The sequence below is a fragment of the Psammomys obesus genome, unplaced genomic scaffold, assembly GCF_907164565.1.
Source record: "Psammomys obesus unplaced genomic scaffold, mPsaObe1.curated_primary_1811, whole genome shotgun sequence".
Taxonomy (NCBI): Eukaryota; Metazoa; Chordata; class Mammalia; order Rodentia; family Muridae; genus Psammomys; species Psammomys obesus.
In genome coordinates this window covers 326,773-347,811 of record NW_026593931.1, presented here as the reverse complement: position 1 = coordinate 347,811, position 21,039 = coordinate 326,773, and the positions used below count along the sequence as shown (strand labels likewise).

At 51.1% G+C, this 21,039-nt stretch overlaps 1 protein-coding gene across 3 annotated transcripts in view; it reads right to left on the bottom strand.

Annotated features, from left to right (window-relative positions):
• Slc41a3 (solute carrier family 41 member 3) overlaps window positions 1-21,039 on the bottom strand; it is a 41,775-nt gene that overhangs the window by 12,809 nt on the left and 7,927 nt on the right. For 2 of the 3 annotated variants that reach the window (XM_055617511.1, XM_055617513.1), the window contains 2 exons: window positions 7,901-8,008; window positions 6,475-6,546 (listed from right to left, as the gene is read on the bottom strand). In XM_055617511.1, coding sequence (XP_055473486.1) covers window positions 6,475-6,546; window positions 7,901-8,008 — 180 coding nt within the window. Of the gene's footprint in view, window positions 1-6,474; window positions 6,547-7,900; window positions 8,009-12,812; window positions 13,243-21,039 lie in introns of those variants that run through there. The other variant, XM_055617512.1, reaches the window with a different exon arrangement.

Genomic DNA, 21,039 nt, shown 5'->3' with positions numbered 1-21,039 from the left:
GCCAACATCAAGACCTCTAATCCAAAATGTCTATATGGAATGGTGCCTGTTACCAAACAATGAAGGAACACAGGTAGAGCTTGAAATGTCTAACAGGTAAGTGTGTGTGTGTGTGTGTGTGTGCGTGTGTGTATATGTGTATTTGTGTGTGCATGTAGGTACACATGTATTTGTGTTTCTGTGTGTATTCTGTATGTATGTGTGTGTGTAGAGTGAAGTTCTTGGGTACTACTCTTCAGGAGCTGTCTGCTTTAGATTTTTTTTGGGGGGGGATCGAAACAGGGTTCCTCTGTGTAGCCTTGGCTGTCCTAGACTCACTTTGTAGACCAGGCTGGCCTCGAACTTACAGAGATCCACCTGCCTCTGCCTCCCTGAGTGCTGGATTACAGGTGTGCGCCACCACATCCAGCCCTGATTTATATCTTTTACATGCTTTGTGATGGGGCCAGGGGCACATGTGGGGGCAACTTGCTGGAGTCTGCTCTCTCCTTCCACACATGGGTGTCTGGGATAAAAAACTCAGATCCGCAGGCTCGGCTGCAGGCACCTTTACCTGCTAAGCCATCTCATAGGCCTCCACCTGAGTTTTTTCATTTATTTACTAACATTCCGTGCGTGGCCGTCGAGGGGAGTCAGAGGATAATGTGTGGAGCTGGTTCCTTCCTTCCGCCAGGTGGCTCCCATGGTTGAACTAGGGTTGTCAGCTGAGCCAGCAAGTGCCCTTACGAGCTGAGCCATCTCGTGGCTCCCACCTCTTATTTTCTGAGACATGAACCCGCCGAGGCTGTTTTCCCATGAGGCTGGCTGGCCAGCGAGCTCCGGGAAATCTTCCTGTCTCTGCCTCCCTAGTGCTTGGACTGCAAGCGCATGGCACCACGCTGAGCTTTTGAGGCCAGTTCTGGGGATCAAACTCAGGTTGGGTGCATGGGCAGTGAGCACAGCAACAAAAGTCCCAATTTAACTAATGTGATTCCAAGCAGAGTCCCGACAAGATTTCTCTCGGTGCTTGACTGCTCGCTCACTCGACAGGCTAAGAGATGAGCAACCACACGTGCAGAGCCAAGACCATTTAGTGAAAAGAGGTCCAGGGGGGGGGTTACTGGTATATGTCGGATACATTATAAAATACAACAGATCAAAACACACTGTGAAGCTGGAAGAACAAAAGCAGGGCGGCGCTGCCAGAAAGAGACATTCGGAGCTGTGGGCCAGAAGGGGGCCCAGAAAGTGAGCAGAGGAAATGCCTCTGGAAAACGAGGCTGGCCAAGAAGGGATGAGGAGGGTACATCCTGGATATATGACTCCAGTGGATGAATATTAAACATCCAGACAAGGGAAGCTGAAGGGCTATGGCCAGGGTAAAGGTGGACACTCCCAACCCCACTTTCTACCCTTAAACACTAAGGGATATAGGATAGTGTGCTTACGGTTTTTGCAGCCAGGCTTGGTTGCACATGCCTGCTCCTACAATTAGAGCCGTGGCAGGAGGCACAAGATATCAAGGTCAGCTATTATACACGGAGATCTCGCCAAAATCAAATAAATGTTTAAAAATATCTCCGGCCAGAAAAGACCTTCTTTTAAAGCTACAACATAAAAATCCATAAAGAAAAGTACAAAGCCAGGCATACACGTATACTGCCTGTTGCCCTGGAGACTGAGGTAAGAAGGTCACAGGCCAAGGCCTCCCTGGACCACAAAGTGAGTTCAAAGCCAGCCTGGGCAACTTAGTGAGCTCTTGTATCAAAATCTAAAGTAAATAAATAGAAGCAGGAGATAGAGCTGGATGGTAGAGCACTCACCTCGATGCATGTGGTCCAACTGTCAATACTTTAAAAATAAAACTCATGTGATGCCTATGTGATGAAGACACCATGGAGTTACAGAGAAAATGACTGACTTCCCTAGTTTTCAGGAAGATTCTAAGTAAATCTGATAGGAAGCATGTCACCGGATGTTGCGTCCTCTTGGTATCTGACACTGAGGATATGGCCCAACACCTGGCACTGATCATATATGGTAATGAATGGGTGACTAACTGAGAGGCCTGTTCTTTATCCTTCAGGCCTTGCACTGTTAGAGGCCCACGCTTTAAGTCTGTTCATCTTCATCTACAGGAAGGTGTGTGGACCATCAAGAGGCAGAGTTTCCTGGGAAAGCTTCGGTCTTTGGGAGAGTCTCAAGAGGATTGTGGAGCCCCAGTCCCTCCACTCTGATTTGCTTCCTGCACACCCAGAGACAAGCAGCTTTGCTCCATCATTCATCACAGACGCAGTGACAGCAGCGTCTAAGAAACAGTGAGCCAAAACAAACCTTCCATTCACACAAGCGGACTGCCTCGGGCACTTTGTCACAGTGGTGGAAGACAGACTCATAGTAACACTCATAGACACAGAAAAGCTGGTAACAGATGAAACTTACTGACAAATATGTGCGAAGTTGGTTCCCTTATTCACTGATGGTGGTGAAAACTAGGATGGGCGTCAGGTGGAGGGGGGCAGTTGAGACCTAGCGTCTTTTCCAAAGAAGCTTTTGTGTATGTGAACAGACTGGAGGTAACAGTGTGATAGACAAGAGTGGCTGGTTGTTTGCATGCTGCTCAGTGAGTCTAAGTCATCCCAGAGGAGGCACAAGCACAGGAAAGAACCCCAAGTCAGAGGTCTCTGTGGTCATGCTGATGGAGATGGGGAGCAGATGTAGTTTTGAAGGGGTGCTTTCTGGTAGGCAATGGGGCAGTCGGCGGGCAGCTGCTCACATGCTACTGCCAGTACTAGTCATTTCAATGCTCAACAGCCTGGACATTTTGTGGGATGCGGTTTTGTTTGGTTTTGTTTTCCCAGAGAAAAATCTAAACCTGAAACTATTCAGAAGGTCACAAACAGCTGGGGACATGGTTCAGTGACAAGATGCTTATCCAGTTTGTGTGAGACTCTGGGTTCCAGTCCTAGACAGACAGATAGACAAGAATAAGCCTTAAGGTAAAAGAGAATGTAGCCATGTCAGTATCACCTAGAAAATAAAGACTAGGGAGAACCGAGGCTGTGGCTTATGAGACAGAGCAAGGGACTGGGGGCTTCACAGGATGTGTGGGGGCCTGCCACTGGCTTCCTCAGTCTTGCTGGGGGTCCTCACACCTCACAATTTCACACTGAGGGGCAGGAGAGATGGTTAAGAGCAGTTAGGAGAACTTGTGCTCTTGCAGAGTATACAGGTCCGATTCCTAACACGCTCATGGTGTTTGCAACTGTCTGTGACTTCAGTCCAGAGGAGCTGATGCCCTCTTCTGGCCTCTGTGGGGACCAGGCACGCACATAATGCACAGACACACATGCAGACAAAACACCCACACACATAAAACACCGAGAGACAGACAAAACACTCATACACATGAAATTAAAAATCAAAATAAATCCATGCTAAGAAGGAATGACTATTTAATTCTCAGCCCTATACACAACAGTGACATCACCCTCCCCAAGACTCAGGTTAGAGGTGACAGAAAGAACATCAGAGCAGGAGGTGGGTAACAGCCCTCTCCTGGACATGACATGGCCACTGCACTTAGAGCTCACTGCAGCTATGCTTACCTGCCCAAGATGAGTCAGTATCCCAGCAGGCAGCACTAACCGCATTCAGCGGCTTACCACGGGGGGGGGGGGGGGGGCAGGAAGGGGGGAGGGGATGTGTCGGGTGGTGTTCAGAAAGGTGTGCATGGGGATAGAGCAGATATGATCAAGGTACACTGAACGCATGAGAAATTGTCAAATAATTTTTAAAATTATTGAAAAATTTCACCCTCAGTTTTACATTTAAATGACAGTACATGTTGAAATTTTTTAGAAGTCCAACTATGAAATTTACCCAACAACTTGTGACTCACAGTTAAGCCCTTTTAAAAAAAGAGGAAACAAAATCATACAAAAGCTACATTGAGACAGCACATAAGTCAAGCCAGGCCCAGGAAGGCTTCGTAAGTCCTTAGGCTCACTGTACAGAAGGTTCTAGAAAAGCAAGAACGGCATATCCAGTGCTGGGCATTTGTCAACCCTCTTCCCCTACCCCCCTGACCTTCTGTTGTTGATCTAGTAATGCTTTAATCTCCTAGCTACTCAGCCACAGGCTTAGTTCTGGCCCATAAGACTCAGCCCAGCTACAGAAGGCAAGAGAGGCCAAGACAGATCTGAATCAGAACAATAGGCTGGGAGGCATCTACTGCATCCAACAAAGAGAAAGCTCTGAAGAGCCACACACTGTGTACTGGAGAGGGAGAGGACTGAGAAGGAGCAAGGCACACAGGTCTACAGACATCAGCAGGAAAGGAGAAGCAAGGCTCGGTTCAAATGGGGCACAGAGGGAGGGTCTTCATAGTGAGACTTAGGGGGAGAGGGCGGGAGAGGGTAACTTTGTTTCCAACCTGGTCAGGTGGGAAGGACCAGTCCTTACCGGGAAGTGGCCACATGATAGTTGACTTTCCATCAGCTGTAACAAAATCTTTGAGATAATCAGAGAGGAGGTTTTTTCTGGCTCACAGTTTTCGAGGGAACAGTCTATGGCACGTTGACCCCACTGCTTTGGCCTTTGGTAAAGCAGCATCATGGAGGATGCAAACAGTTCCCCTCACAGCCAGAAAGGAAAGCAGAATAAGTGGGGCTGGGGTCCTGCTTAGGTTGTTTGTTTCTTTGTTTTGTTTTTGTGAACTTGACAGAAGCTAAAGTCAAACAGGAAAAGAAAAAAGGTGGTTTGAAAAAAAAGGGGGGGAGGGAGCATAGGCTCATATATTTGAATGCTTAGTTACCAGGAGCCAACTCTTTGATAGGATTAGAAGGATTAGGAGGTCTTATTGGAGGTGGTGAGCTTTGAGCCCATGCCATGCCCAGTCATCTCTTTGTGTCTACAGATCAGGATGTAGCTGTCTGCCTGTGTGCCATCATGCTCCCTGCAATGATGATAATGACCTAAGCCTCCGAAACAAGTGGACAGTAAGGTGGGTGGCACATCCACTGTACTCAAGAGGGAGAGGGCTGGCTCACACATATACCTGAGAGAGAGAGAAGGCAAGTCCCCAGTTAGACGCTTTCTTTGGTAAGAGTTGCCCTGGTTGTGGCGGCTTTTCGGAGCAATGGAACACCCACTAAGACAGGAGCCCCAGCTGAGAACAGGCTTCCATCAGACTGGCCTGTAGGCAAGTCTACTGGGGCATTTTCTAAACTAATGAGTAATGTAGGAGGGCCCTGCCCATTGTGGGTGGTGTCATATCTGGAAGACAGTCTTGGATGATTTAAGAAATCAGGCTAACCTTACTCACAGGTAAGTCAGTGAGTAGCACTCCTCCATGACCTCTGCTTCAGTTCCTGCCTCCAGGTTCCTGCCTTGAGTTCTGGCCCTGCCTTCCCCTCAGTGATGGACTATAAACTCTAGGACAAAATAAACCTTTTCTTCCTCATGTTCCTTTTGGTCATGCTGTTTATCACAGCAATTGAAGCCTGGCTAAGACAGAAGGGGTTCCACAGGCAGGATTCCTTCACCACAGTGGAACAGGCACAAGCAGGGGGTTATGAGGCCTGCTCTAACTGGCTGTTTGGTGGACGCCTCTCAGAGAGGCAATACTCCAACCCTGACGACAGGAAGAATAGGTGTCACTAACAGACAAGGACACACAGCCCTCACCAGGCTGCCCAGTTGACAGATGATGTAGAGTCTGAACTCAGAGCACATTTCTTGTACCATTGGGGGCTGCCTGTACCCAGAGAAGCTCAGTAGATCCTGGACCACAGTAACCAAAGACACAGCTGTATGCCCAGCCTTACTCCTTCTTGCCTGAGCCTGTCTTGCCCTCATTTGTCCCTGCCTGAATGCCCTGGCTTTAGTTACTATGAAAGGGGCCTAAAGCAAACTGAGCCATAGAGGGCCTGGCAGGAGGAAGAACTGTGTGAGAGGGCCACAAAGGCCTCTTGCAAAGGTTGAGATAGGACAGGCAGGTTAAGCAGCAGGAGCAGAACTAATGGGGGGCTTTCCAGGCAGGAAATGATCCATTAGGTCCCGGGAAGATTAAGTGAAGTCACTGGCAGAAAGCAAAGTTACAGTGTGCCCATCTGGGAAACAGCAGAAACCCCGGGAAACATGGTCTTGGTCTAAATGTGGGAAGAAGCCACTAGCAAATGCAGGGCATGACAAATGCTGAGCACACTCAGGCCCTGTACAAATTTGGCTCAGAAGGGAGATAGTGGGGAAGTTGCAGGGACCAAAGACCTAAAGGCATCTCCAGGCAGGGATGGTGGCTCCTTGTAATGCTCTTCACTATGCTACAGATATGGTCTGATAGAGAGATGGACAGACACATGGACACCTGTCCTCCAAATTCAGCCCAGAGTACAGGCCTCCCTCATCCTACCCAGAAAGAGGCAGGCTGCAAATCCATGGGGGAGGGGAAGGGGGATGGGGAGTGGAGGCATGATGCGATGTTCCAAGACTTACTTGAACCACAGCGAGGTTGCTGATGATGATTTTGAACCTCTCCTGGTCGTCATCGATTTGCCCAGTGTTGGCCTAGCACACAGAGATGAAAGCAGTGTCAGTCTGGCGAGGCTGGAGAAGCCAGGTGTCCTGGCCATAGCCAGCTTCTCTCTCAGGAAACAAACCAGGACTCAGAACAGATTATGCCACTAGGCTTTCTAGATTGTGACCTGCCTCCCCTGCTCCCTTTAAGATTTATTTTCTTTTTAACTATGCGTATAATTGTGTCTGTGAGTATGTGCACATGTGAGTGCAGATGCCTGAGGAGTCCACAAGAGGGCATCTGATCCCCTGGAGCTAGAGATACAGGTAGTTGTGAACTGCCAGACGTGTGTGCTGGGAACTAAACCTGGGTCCTCTGCAAGAGCAGTATGTTCTCTTAACTGCTGAGTCAGCCCTCTGGCCACATGCACATCTTGCTTTTTTATGAATAGACCTGGACTTCCCCCTTACCCCCCAGTTTTGATTATTTTAATTTTCTATATATGGCTATTTTGCCTGTATTATGCCTGTGCACCATGTGTATGTAGTGCCTGTGAAGTCCAGAAGAGGGTGTCAGGGTCCCTAGGACTAGAGTTACAGGCGGTAGTAAATTTCCATGTAGGTGCCAGGAGCCGAACCCAGGTCCTTTAGGGTCCTGTGGAAGAGCACCAACCCATCTCTTCAGTCCCTGACCTAGCCTCTTTTGTGGAGAAACAGCATTATAATTATAGTTGGAGATGCTGACATCCCACAGTGAACAATGTATACTGTAGGTCTCTATCCCTGGCTCTTCTTCATCGGCTTTGGGACTTTTTTCTCAGGCCCTTGAACACGATATATCTCCTTTGGCTACCACCCTTTTCACATGCCGGATGCCAAGTGGAGAAAGGGAAAACCCTTCTGTATTAACAGGAGGGAAAGAACACAACTCCTGGGTGTGTCTAAAGAAGGGAGAAGAGCCTGCCGAGGTAGGACCTTTGTTGGATAGAGCCAAATATAGAGAGCTATCACAGGAACAGAGGAGGTTAATGGGCAACTGACACCCACCCCCTCCCTGTTCCCTCCCCAGAATCCTCCTTTGAACCTGTACTGCCCACTAAAGCTTTCATGTGAGTGTGCCAGGGAGTAAGGGAGTGTGACCTAGAGTGCAGGCAGCAGCACACAGACTCTGGGGAACAGGGACACAGCCAACTGACACTCAGGCTGAGGAAGAATAAAGGCACTGGGGCACTGTGCTGCTCCCTCACCAGCGAGTGGTAGCCAGGAAAAATAAACAGTACAAAAAGCAGCGGGGAGAGACAGTAAGAGCCTGTGAGACACCAAAGTCCAACAAGACCTGTGTGGGTGGAGACTCCAGTCCCTACCCACAGGCCACTGAGACCTGAGGCATACCGCTGCCACTTACTGCTGTAGAGAGTCGAGACGCCAGCGTCATCTCCAGGTTTCCCTTCAGACCCACCAGGGGCGGCACCAATGTCAGCAGTTCTTTAACCTCACTGAACACTGGCCAGTGCTGGAAGAGAAGGAATAAGATGAGGCCAGCCTGTTGGCACAGCTCTGCAAATGTCTGCAGAGGGCCTTCCGTCAATGACCTTGTCCCCGCCCCACCCCCCCACCCCCACCCCGTGAATCAACCTGTGAGACCAAGTAGTGTCCTAAATGTTTCTTATTTATTTTTGAGACAGGGTCTCACTCTGTAGCCTGGGCTGTCCTGGAGCTCACTCTGTAGACCAGGCTGGCCTTGAACTCACAGAGACCTGCCTGCCTCAGCCTCCTAGGTGCTGGGATTAAAGGCGTGCACCACCCCATACCCAGTTTAAGTGGTTTAAAATGAAACACAAAACAGGACATGTTAAAAGCCATTAACCAAATCATCAGCAGTGGCCTCCAGCAAGCTCCTTCCTGCCTCCCATCCTCAGAGGCCAGGAAAAAGGCAGGGCTAGGCTGGAGGCCGACAGTCTTGGTCCAGCCCAGCCTGAAAATGTGCTGTTTAGTGTGCAACTACAGTTATGTAGACATTGGAGTGAGACACCAATTCGGGGTGTTATTTCTCCTAATTTGGAAAGCCTGGAAACACTTGGCAAACTAGCTGGTGGGGGCGCTTTGACATCGTCTCTCAGTCACCACCCTGCTGGGCCCCGGGCTTTCCAAAACAGAAAATTTCGTTTGATGGAGATCGCACATCTCCTTCAAACATAAAAACTGAGAGGCAGAATAGGAGGGATGTGCCAGGAAAGCTGGCAAAGGGAGGAGATGTTTGTGGTGATAGAAATCACCCCACCCCACCCCACCCCACTCCCCGTTAAACACCCACAGATCTGATTTAAGTAGGACCTTGATGGAATAAGATCTTCAGGTTATAGGGTTTTAGGTCTAGGCCTAAAGATAAATTCCTTCTTTTCTGCAGGGGGCCTGGGCTCCAGTCTTCCATTTTCCCCAGGTGACAGTAGTGAAAGGTACACAAACATGTCACCCCTGGGGAAAGCAGGAGTCACCCCCAGACAGCAGTACTCTTGGGGGTGTCCTGGAGAGACGGAGGAGGAGGACCAGTCAGAGGCTCTGTAGAAGTCTTATCTCTGTGTTTCTTGTCTGTGTAGGAGCAAAATGTGGACTTAATGTGCATAGCTTTTCAGTACTGAATCTGAACATTTTACCCTGTTCATAACGTATTCCCTCTTGAAAATGATGTATCTGCATTTGACCACATTTGTGCATTTGTTTGGCTCTTTGATGATATACAGACATTAGCCCTTTAAGAAATACAAGCTATTTCCTGCTCCTAGACAAGGACTATGTCAGAGACAGAGGCCCACCTGCAGGGGCCCTCCTTATCAGTCCAGCTACTGCCTCCCCACTCTCTGAAGCAGGGGCCTCAGGCCCATGAGCAGCCGCCTATCAGCCCTGCACACCCCTGGGCACACACCAGCCACAGCACCAACGTACATACTCCTACCCCTGGCCAGGGTTGTCTGGCATACCCTGTCCTTTCCTTGAATGTCCTCTGCCCCAGCCCTCACCCACCGTCCTCTGCCTCCCCCACAGCCTGGTGCACAATCTCTCGGCCACACACAAGGCCAAGCATCTACAAAGCCCACATCAGAACAAACTCCCTTCTCTCCAACTTACGCTCTCCCCTCCCTCAGTGCCAGGAACTCCTGACCCAAGTTCCCATCCTCCCTGTCACAGCTCCACGTTGTGCCTGCTGGTGCTGCCCCCTTTCCTGCTAGGAAAACTGAAGATAACGCACATACAGGGACAGGCCTGCCTCTGAACTGTTCTCTGCCCTCCATGATGCTGCCCTAGCTCCCCGCTGGTATCCACCATGGTATCCACGACTCCACCATGGCCCCATTTCCTTCTCCTGACCCATTCTCACTTTTGACTCTTCTCTCTTTTTATATACACCCTCTCTCTCTTTAAGACTGGACTTACTTCCAACAGCCAGTCCTCAAAGAGGGGCTGAGTTAAGAAGCTCATGGGTGGGTGATCACCAACCCTACAAGACTGGTACCCCACAAGCAAGATTAGGGCATAGACATGCACAGAAAGGCAAGCATGTGAGGCACAGGCATTACTAGCAAAGGATACCAACGCTGCCAACACCCACTCTCAGGCTTCTAACCCCCAGAGCCATGACAGTGTCAACTTCTGTGGGGCATACCGCCTGGCCTCCGCCACTCTACAGCAGCCCTGCCAGGCTGAGGCTGATGACAAAAGGGACAATGTTGATATCACACATCACCCAGCTCCATGACAGCACTTTCTCCAGGCCACAGACACTTTTGGCTGACTGATGCCCTGTGCTCATCAACATCTCCAGGATCCTACCCACCTTATGGCTGTAAGCTGACCACACTGGAACCTCAACTCACCATCTCCAGACTCCTGCCTCTACCTTGGTCCTGTCTCCTGCCCACATTCTGCTCTACCCACTAGAGTTTAATCCTGTGTCCCCCCCTAATCTGACTTCAAGTCATCCCAACTTTTAAATTCTGCTATTGATCTCTCAAACACTTTAAAGATGTCTGTTCCTGATGCAGGCGGGGTAGGAAGGTGTGTGGGAGGGTGAGGTTTATCAGCAGTGGTAGCTGGTGGTACTGGGCGAGAGCCTCCCTTGCTCTCTCCTCCCCCACGATGCTGATACTGCTGCCAGGATTGAGCTTTGTGACATAAATATAATCACGTCACCCAGGCACTTCTGACCCTGCACTGCCAACTCCACTCCTGAGTATGCACCCAACTCGGGTCATTAAACTTGTTCAAGAATGTGGCTGGCAGCATCGCACTTCGTGCACAGCCAAACACCAGCATAGGCTGTCAGAGGGGCCCTTCTGGGCATTGTGGCTGGGCAGGCAGTGGTTAAAGCATCCCTGCCTGGATTTCACCATCTATTATGGACCAATCAGAGAGTCTGCACAAGGCTATGCAACACTTAAGGCAACGCTCCCTTTAAGCAGAATGCCAAGCCCCTCTGCCCTTAGTGTGAAGTCCAGCTCCTGGCAGAGTAGACAGAGGTCCTCACAGCTGGCAGTCTCTACACTCTCAACAGAAGCCACCCAATGTTCCTTTCTTCACAAACTCCCACTCCTACACATCCACGGACCTTACTTGGGCCTCTGCCTGGAGCTCACGCCCTCCCACAGTGTGGAGATGGCTACACTGTCCTCCAAGGTCCACTCAAATGGTCCTGTTCTGTTCCCTCTAGAGATCCCTGACCTACAGGCGGAAGGAGCTACCTCCTATCACACAGGCTGCTCACCACCTCCATGTGCTGCTCAGTCCTGACTGACTGACAAGCAGACCTTCTGGGAGCCTACGGAAACTGAAGCACTGAGAGGAGGGAGCACACGGCAGGCTGGGGATGGATGACCTCACGCTGTACAGGCTGGCAAGGCTCAGTCTATGGGGATTAGCTGGGTAGCCTCAGGTAGGGGCAGAGGACATCACGGAAGAAGGCTGCACAGACTCTCTAGGAACAGACGGATCCCAGAATTCTGAAGACCCAGTATCCCACTCCCTGAGGTGAGCAAGCACGTGCCCTGAAATCACTGACACCCACCGCCAACTTCGGGAAGCTGGACACAGGTTCCCAGTGAAGCACTGTGCATCACGGAGGGAATACTGAGTACGTGTAGGACAGGGGACACGAAGACACCTTTGTGGGTTGAAAATTCAATGTAATTTTGAAGATTAAAACAAAACAAAACGTTGGGGCTGGGATGGAACCCAGTGGTATTGTGCATGTCTGGCATGATTCCATGCCCAGCATCACAACCACACACAAGTTATTGTATGACACCATACATACATCTGTGCTTATACGCATACCAAAGTATAACTTTGGTAACCACCGAATTCATAGACTGCAACTCTAACTCCCAGGATCTTCAGATGCAGGTGTTTAGCGACAGTCCTCAGAGGGGAGCTGAGCTAAGGCAGCCATGGGTTGGTGAGCCCCAGTCCTACAGGACTAGCAACTCACAAGCAAGATGGGGGCACAGTCGTGCAAAGGGGGATGACCTGCGAAATACATGGCCCTATTGGATGATCACACCAACCCTGCCAATGCCTTGATCTCAGACTTCCAGCTCCCAGAACCTTGACAGCTTCTGATGGGCATCCTTCCTCCATGACAGATGCTTAATCCGGTTTTCCTGAAGCAACCCTTATGCTCCGTAACACAGGCTGCAGGCAACAGACAGAGGAACTCACTCATCAACGTGCTGTCTCCTAAAGCAGACTCAGGGTGCCTGCCAATGCAGGGAGACAATATCTCTCTCAGCAAATACCCTGCCAGATGGAGGCTGCTGCCCCTTGAGGGGATATCTGGGGGAATGTGGGACTCCCATGCTCTGCTCTGTACCCTTCCCTTCCTCCAAGGAGCTACGCAGGGACTCTAGAGAGGTGGGTGTGTTGTTCAGCCCTGCCCATCACCCAGACCACAGAGACCAGCAGGCACGCACCCAGGCACCGGGTCCTCACAGCTCAGAGAGGCAGGTGCTCTCATTTTTCCTGATTTACAAAAAGGAAAATTGAGGCAGAGAGGCAGTAAAGACTCCTGTATTGAGTAGCAGCATAGCCCAATAAGCTCACAGTGTGTCAGGAAGGAGATATGGGCTGCTGTGGGCTCACATAGGCGGCCTTTGAAGGCTGTCAAATGCCAATGCTGTGACTCTTAAGACGCTGGGAGCCCAGCGTGCCCTCTCACCAGCACGGCTGACACCGGACCCCAGCTCAGAGCTGCCACCCACGGGGAGCCCCTGACTCCCGCCCTCCACCCTGTCTGTCCCTTCTCCCCCTTGGAGCCCTGTACGTACTTGAACAGTGTTCATCACCAAGCCAGCCGTAATCATGCCCAGGCCTGACAACAGTATGGGTATGGTGACCTGGCATGTGGTGGTAAGGATGGACTCAGGGAGGACCCCATGAGGGGAGCGGGTGAGCTCGCAGCTGAAGCCCCGAAGCTTCTTGCCTTGAAAGCGGAACTCAAGGCTGAGTTGAGTGACGACCATGGCTGGGCCCCAGTCGAGTCTGTCCTCTCTCCTCCCTGCCCACCAAGGCTCTCTTCTGCAGAGGTCCACACAGACAGAAGCTTTCCAGGAAGCACCACAGTGGGTCCCTGAGAGTCCCTTGGCTGAGGGCCAGAGCAAACAAGGCCAGGCTTGCTCAGAGCCTCATTCAGGAAGCTGCCAGTGTCCTCTGTCCATTCCACTGCTCAGGTTCTCCTTAGAGTGTGGCTGTGTATCTGCCGGGACCTCCCTCTGCCAGCCTGCCAGAGAGGCTCACTGTCCCTCAGCAGCGACCTTGACAGTGTCCAGTAGTCCAACCCACGCTAGTCAGGCTGGGCAGAGACAGAACCCACGCAGAGGTCAGCACCACCCTCTGTACCCTCTGCACATGTGCCGTGGGCTGCTGGCTGAGAAGGGCCAGGAGACCATAGTTCCAGGGATACTCACCCAGGCCCACATATGGGGTTCTATCCTGCAAGGTCAAGGACCCTCTGGGAAAGCGACACCTGTAATCAGCTCTCTGCCGGTGTCTGAGGGCTCACGGCCATAGGATAAGCCTGTGCTCACAGAAGCACTGTGGCCCTCCTCTTCCTCAAAGGCCTGGAAGACTTGTCTAGCTGTTTCAGCTTAGGACTATTAGAACAGGCCTTGCTGACCCCACCCTTGGCCCAGAAGGAAGGGCCCCCACTGGGAAGCCACATTAGAGTTTCTGGGTGCCGAATATGCCATGGGCCAGAAAGAGCATTTCCAGGCCTAAAAGCTGACAGAATACAAACTGAGGACCCCGCCAGCAAAGGTCCCACGCTGAAGGTCTGACTGGCGCCCACTGACCCAGGGTCCCACTGACCTCAGAGTCCTGGCCTCCCCTTTGTCCCATGCCTACCGCACCACCCTCTTGAACACCTTGCCTCCTTCTCCTCTCACAGATCAGCCATCCCATGCTCAAGTCCAAACTCCTTTATCTCCCCAGACAGAACTTCCTCACTAGCTAACTGCACGCCCCTACCCCCCGCCCCCAACAACCTGCCCCGGAAATCCGCACTGCATCTTCACTCGCTCTCTTCTGCTCATTTGTCTGAGTTTTAAGCCTGTCACAGGAGCCAGACGTGCAGGCTCTAAACTTTGATCCTGGTTCTGGTGGGCCATCTCTACATATCCTGACTACTTAGCCAGCAGCCACAGCAAAGGAGCCACCACAGGGGCTAGTTTCTGGGCCTGTCTGTCTCTTGGCACGCTCATCAAAGAAAGCCAGGAGGTCAGACCACAAGGGGAGGCTGCGTGCAGGTGAGGCACCTTGGGCAAGGATGGTGCGCGTGGCTGACAGGTGCTGCCATTGAGATGCTTAAGCTGAAGATCAGTGATCACAGTGAGTGGTAGGAGAGGAGCTTCCAAGTTCAGGATGCTGAGCCACACAGCTGCCTAGAACTGGACCCCGGAACCTTGTCTGTGCTCTAGATTTTCTTCACCCCAGATGCTCCAGCCTCCCCACCAGCCCCAGCCTCTTCTAAGCTTCCAGACTGTTCCTCTCAGCATACTGTCAGGAGCAAGGACCCTCAATTCCCCATTGTTCCTGGTAGTTTCTTTCACAGTGCCTCCATCAAGACTCGCACTCCAGTGACCCTCTGCCAGAAAGGCAAGTTGAGCCCAGACACTCTCACTGCGGCCCTACATCCATATGTTGCCTTCTAAGCTTTCCCCATCTGTCCCCTCAGCTCCAGCATCGGGGACCATCTCAGTCATGACCTTGTGGCTCCTCACCCATCTCTCCCAACAAACCAACGCTCGATCTCCATACCAACAATCCACATGGGCATTCGAATGAGGTACCCTCGTGACATGAGAATGGCGTGCGAGCAAGTCTCATCTGAAACACACCCACACCTGAGCCATCTCTGTCTTGGCACACAGCCACGCTACCCTGTACACCCGGAAGGAACTTCTCATGAATCCCTCTGCCACCCTATGTTCCTCATGCCTTTGGCTGGCCTCAATAGTTTGTCCTTGTGGCCAGCTGAGGTGCCTCTTGATCTCTGAACCCTACTAGTTTCCAGCCAAAGACTCACAGCTCTTTACCCAGAATCCCTAAGTGCAAGCAAGTACCACGATGGCCCTGTGGAAGTATGAACAGGAATACCTAACCATTCTTCCCAAAAAAGGGCTGGTCCAGGCAGCCCTGCTGTGGTTTGAGAGCAAGGAAGTCGCTCTTGACCACACTGTACAAAGCCCTGTCAGTGGACAAAACACCTCACTGCATTCACAGCTAAAGACACCTACTTTTTGCAAATGAGAAATTTGCAAAATCCTAGGAAGGCTCACCTTCAATCACAATGTGCACTGACACTCAAGAAAGACAAAGACCAGTCCCCACCTGCCAGCCTCCCCACCACAGAGGTGCAGTTTAATGGGAGAGCACACACTCAGCATCCACCCGGGCAGCCCTCCCTATGGTCTGTGATCTGTGGTTTGTCTAAACACGCACGGATTAGTGTGAAACAGCAGACAGAAGGACTACAGAAGCCGCTGGGGTCAGGGCACTGGCTGGCTTGAGACAGCCCCTGCAGGTTAGCGCTGTGCTGGCTGCCGAACACCGAGGAGAACCATCCCCAGACAGTCAGGTCAGCGTTTTATGCTGGTACCGGCACCTTCCACGAGGTCACTGTAGCTCGGGATCATACATCTAAACAGAACTCATTGCATCACACAACATCTGTTTCCTGAAACATTCTCATCAGTAAGGAAAGAGAAATAACCATAAACTCACCAACCTCAGAGAAACACAAGAGAGGAGAAAGAGGGAAAGAGAGAAAGGGAGGGGAAGGAAAGGGGAGGGGAAAGGGAGAAGTGATTGTTTAGGGGGTTATTAGAACCAAATGCTGAAGTGGTCACCTTTGTGGGCAGGATTACAATGACCCGTTTTGGTTTCTGTGTGTGCTGACTATTGGAATCACTTGCTTTTGGGACCATTAAGCTTTCAGCAGATATAAATAAAAGCATGTACTCATGTGAGAAAAAGTGCTTTCCCGGGAAAGCTGAGAACAACATACATCAACACGGCTTACTGGGTCACAACACAGAACGTCTCAATGTGATTTTAAAAATAGTTCCAGCACAGTGGAAAATCTCCGAGCCTGACTGGGCATCGTTCGGATCTGGGTCAAGCATCAAGTGGCTTGCTGGGTGACCTTGCACAGTCCTTTGCATCCCTGGGCCGCCAGCCTGTCCTAGAGTCCTGGACACGAGGGCCCGGGGCCCGTGAGAATGACTCCCTGCCCCCTACTGAAGGTATAGTGTGGTGAGCGGGGCATGTGTGAGGTCAGGTTCTAACACAGCAGGGGAGAGCACAGGGCTTTGGCACACCTGTGACCCACCCTAGCTTTCTGAGTCTGATACCACTCCTGAACTGTGCATCAACCCGGGAGCAGTTTCCGGGTGCCATGCACTGGGCAGGACAGCCTAGCTAGCCTTGAAAACATCCCCGCTACTCAGGCCTCAGACATCAGACTGAGTCCTTCATTTTCCGATTTCCTTTATTTTCCGGTTTGAGCCAGCAGAATCCAGGGGAGAAGGTGAGGGCCTAAAGCAGCTCTCAGGTGCTCTTTTCCCCAGGGGAGATTCAGGCCTCCTCCCCAGTATCTCCTCTAGTGAACCTTGGACCATCCTCCCCACCCCTCTCCCTAGCTGTCCTGGCATAGTTCAGCTGTTCTCTGTCTGGCCTTGCTGCTATCTGGCACAAACAAATGCATCTGTTGTCTCTCCCCATTCAGTCATGAGTGCTGCAGGAGGGCAGCCTGTTTGTCTATCTTGTTCACCACGATCCTGTGTGGTGCCTGGCTTGTGCACACACAGTGTATGTTGCCAGAACGAACGAATGAATGAAGAAACAAACAGAATGGCAGAAACAACAAGGAAAAGTAACCTGGTCAGGGGACCCTGGAATGTTAAGCAGCAGGAAAGCACTGGCCTCACATGATCATGGCCCTTACTGCCATCCTCAGCACCACAAGACAGAAAGGAAGCCCCCTGACCCTTCCCACAGGCAGAGTGATGACAATGAACTGTCCCCAGCACTTAAGCCAGAAGGGCTTCTAACCACGAGTGTCCCTGTGGCTCCCACGCTTATGGGAAAGCTCTCCGACCAACTGCCCTCCTCAGCAACTGGCTCAGGAACACACCTTCCTCAGTTAGGTCCCCTGGCAAATGTCCTCCATAGTGAGGGGTCCAGGCCTTGAGCCTGTCTGTCCCTGAATGATGGCTTCACTCTGCTAGCCCAAGGGACTTGCCAAGAAAGCTCTTCTGCCTTCCTAGATGGCTCCACACGCATGTGGTAGCAGCCCCTCCCCAGGCTGTGAGTGTGGGAGAGTAGGAAATGCTGTGTCTTTTGCTTATTCAGCTCTAGGTACCAGAATCACTATATCTATAGCCTAGAGTGGGACCCCCGCCTCACCAGTGGGGTAGGAGGGGCTCGCCAGTCAGTCTCATGCAGGAAGGATCCCAGGATGACCCAGGGCTTCTGTCCAGCTCTTATGTTGCACACATTGCTAGCTAACTGCAGGAGATGGGCTTGCCCACGGCAGCCAGCTGCAGAAGAGCCTGCTCCACACAAAGCCTGCCCTCTCTGCTCTCTTCTTACAGAGCCTCCTCCTCTCACCCCAAGGCTGTTCTCAGCCACAGGGAGAACTATCCTGACTGGTGCTGCTCAGGGTGGAGCAGCAAGGTCTGGTAGGCACTCCCTGGTGCTCCTACCAACTGGCTGGACTTGTGAGCTGCTTGATAAATGGCGGCCCCAGGGACATGCTCTCCACCCCCAATTCGGTGAGTACTGCCCAACACAGGTTCAAATCAGGCTTCTGAAGAGTGAGGCTTGTTTTCAGACTTAAGAAGGATGAGGACCCTGCTGTGCTCCTCCTTGGAGAAGGCCAGCTTGGCCTGTGTCCAAAGCTGGGAAGAAAGAAAGGGCTTGGGATGGGTGAGCACAGTGTTAATGAATTCCCATCACTAAGAACCTACTCACACCCCCCATCAGTACTGAGTGAGTGGCTGCTGAGAGGTACCCTATGTACAGATGATCCCACAGTCCCCAGCCACAGTGGGCCTTAGCACCCCAGAGTTCAGCAGAATGCGCCATACCTGTCCTAGCCCACAGGAGTGAAGGTATGACATCCCCCTCCCTTGAGGTCCTTTCTACACACCCTTAATGGACAGACAAGTCAGTTACTGAGGAACCTGCAGAGAGAGAGAGAAAAAAAAAATGGGACATTGTCCTACAGCTCTGAAAGCTGGGCCATGGGAATTAGATTCCTGAAAATGGCAGCATAATCAGGGGACCACACCACCCCTGACACTGTGACAGCACAGCTTCTGACCTCTGGAAACATTCATGCACACATTTTAATTATGCCCATGCCTTTTGCCAAGCATCCCACTCCAAATAGTCCCTTCTATCTCATGCTTCTACAGTTTGTCTAAACTGAAATCAGTAAGAATCCCTATGGGACCCCTGTTCACTGAAGCAGGCCTGTGTCTGTCTCTCGCACAGCCCCTGGAGTGTCTGGAGCATGCATGATGACCACCAACTGTCCACTGGCTGCTGTCCTGTCCTGCACAATGTACAGCTTCAACGGCTAGCCACATACAACATCTCCCAGAAGCCCCAGCCTGCGACCCTTGTTGTACCCTAGGGTTCAAATTTATATCATTCAAATCCCTCATGGCAATCCGGTTTGTTTTGTCCTTCCTACTCAGGTTTGTTAATCAGAACTCATGAAAAAGTACCTCCCATTTGCATTCTTCAATGTCTGTCTGTTCTACTCTTAGAGGAGGCTGGGATAAGAACCCAGTTGGGGACAGGAGACTGTTTCTACTGCCCACCCAAGTTCATGGCTTTGGGGAGAGGGACCCTTGCTCCTTTGACAGCTCCTGAAGCTTGTTCTGTATCTTCTCATCTAAGCATCCCCACCCAGATTTCAGGCCACTGTGCCCCACTCATCTAAAGACTCTGACATTGTTGTCTGTTCCCTGCTTCCAAATAGTAATTCTGCTGGACTTAGGGAGACAGATGGAGTCTAGCCTAAGTGGGTGAATATAGGTGTTCCCAGGAATGCCATTTCCCACTATTAGACCCGACACTGGAAGAGCCGTATGTCAATAAATGGAAATTATTTCATACACGATTTTAATGTGTCAGTTAAAAAATTAAAAATTGAAGGAAGGGGGGGGGATGACCTAGCTGACAACTAACAAGGACAACTGAACCTCAGCTCTGTAACCACGGGGAAGTGAACTGATGACAGCAAAGAGCCAGGCCAGAACCCCGGCCATTGGCCATACCTTGAGCAGAAACCTGGGTGCCCTGTCTTAATGTTTCTATTGCTGTTGTAGACACCATGACCAAAAGCAACATGGGGAGAAAAGACAGAAAATTTTATTTCATGTGTCTAGGTAACAGTCCATCACTGAGGGAGGGCAGGACAGGAAGTGAAGCAGGGCAGGAATCTAAAGGCAGGAACTGAAGCAGAGGCCATGCTCAGCTGGCTTCCTGGTACACCATGAGGGGCTGCCTGCTTGGGGTGGTGCCACCCACGGTGGGCACCCTCCCCCCATTAATCAAGGAGGCACATGCAAACGTATATATAAGGCAATACCGCACAGACTTGCCCACAGGGCAATCTGATGGTGACCGGTCCTCGGCTGAGCTTCCCTCTTCTCATGTATGTTTAGGTCTGTGTTGACAAAAGCCAACCAGCACATACCCTGTGCCTGCCCTTCGGGGTTAGAGAACCAGGAGCTAATAACAGCTGCCAAGCTTGAGGTTATATGTGACACCACAACAGAAAACTGGCACACAGACCTGAGCTCTGCTAAATTTATGGATGCCTACAGAAAGCCTTTGCTCTTAAACGTTCCCAGTTAACATCAACTGACTCGACAAAACAACTTCCGAAATATGCAACAAGAAGCTGAAACACTCCCTCCCAAAGCAGGACGGCCTCCTCCTGTGAGTACATCAGCTCAGCCCTGGGGTCCTTGTGTGCGCCTGTGCCAGACCCCAGAGGAAGGCAACGGTAGAAGAGAGTGCTTGAGGAGGGCGCAGGCTCTGAGCTCATTTAGGAAGGGAAGAGGGTTGATTTTAGTTTGTGGCCCTGGAATTCTAGGAGCTCAGTGCCACACAGTCAGCTTCTGGGCCTCCACAGGCTACATCGTGTCACGGTGGAAAGGCAGAGAGAGGAGGCGGGTACACGTAGAAGGTACACATGGAAGACAGGATGCATGAGAAAGCATGCAAGGAAGCTAAGATCACTTTATAACAATCTGGACTTGGGATAACCGAGCCATTCTGAGAGAACTACATTAATGCCTTTGTGATCAAGTACCTCTTGACAAGCCCACTGTGACCTCTCACCACAGTTACAGTGGGAACCAAGCCTCAGCAAGAGCTATGATGGGGACAAACCACATTCAAACACAGCGTGTAAGCAAAGAATATCAACCAGTAAGGGGATGTGTGTAAGCAAAGCATATAAATAAGTAAGGAGATGCCCATCATTCAATGCAAACCACACCATAATGCACATGGTTGCTGCCTTTGCCACAGACCCCAGAATTGCTGCTGCCCACTACTGATGCTTTTACACAATCCCTCCTGCTGCTCTGGGGACCAAACCTAGTGAACCCAGCTTGCAAGCAAGAGCAGCAAAGCCTCTGGGATCAGGTGGTCCTGATAGGCTCACCACCGTGGTCTTCTTGGCAGACTGCACACAAATGAATCAGGGGCCCCATGGACAAGGGTCTTTCCAAGAACAGCAGTGAGGAACAGGGGCCAGGGTCAAGCAGTCACTCAGGCAGTGAGAACGGAAACATCCAGAGCCTTAGGAGAGAAGGGTCCTGGACCACAGACACTGTGAGCTTTAAAAAGTATGACACTGTAATCCACTAAGTTTTAGCCAGCAATAGAAATTAACATGTGAAATGAAGTTTCTATCTAGCAGTCGTGTGTGTGTGTGTGTGTGTGTGTGTGTGTGTGTGTGTGTGTGTGTGT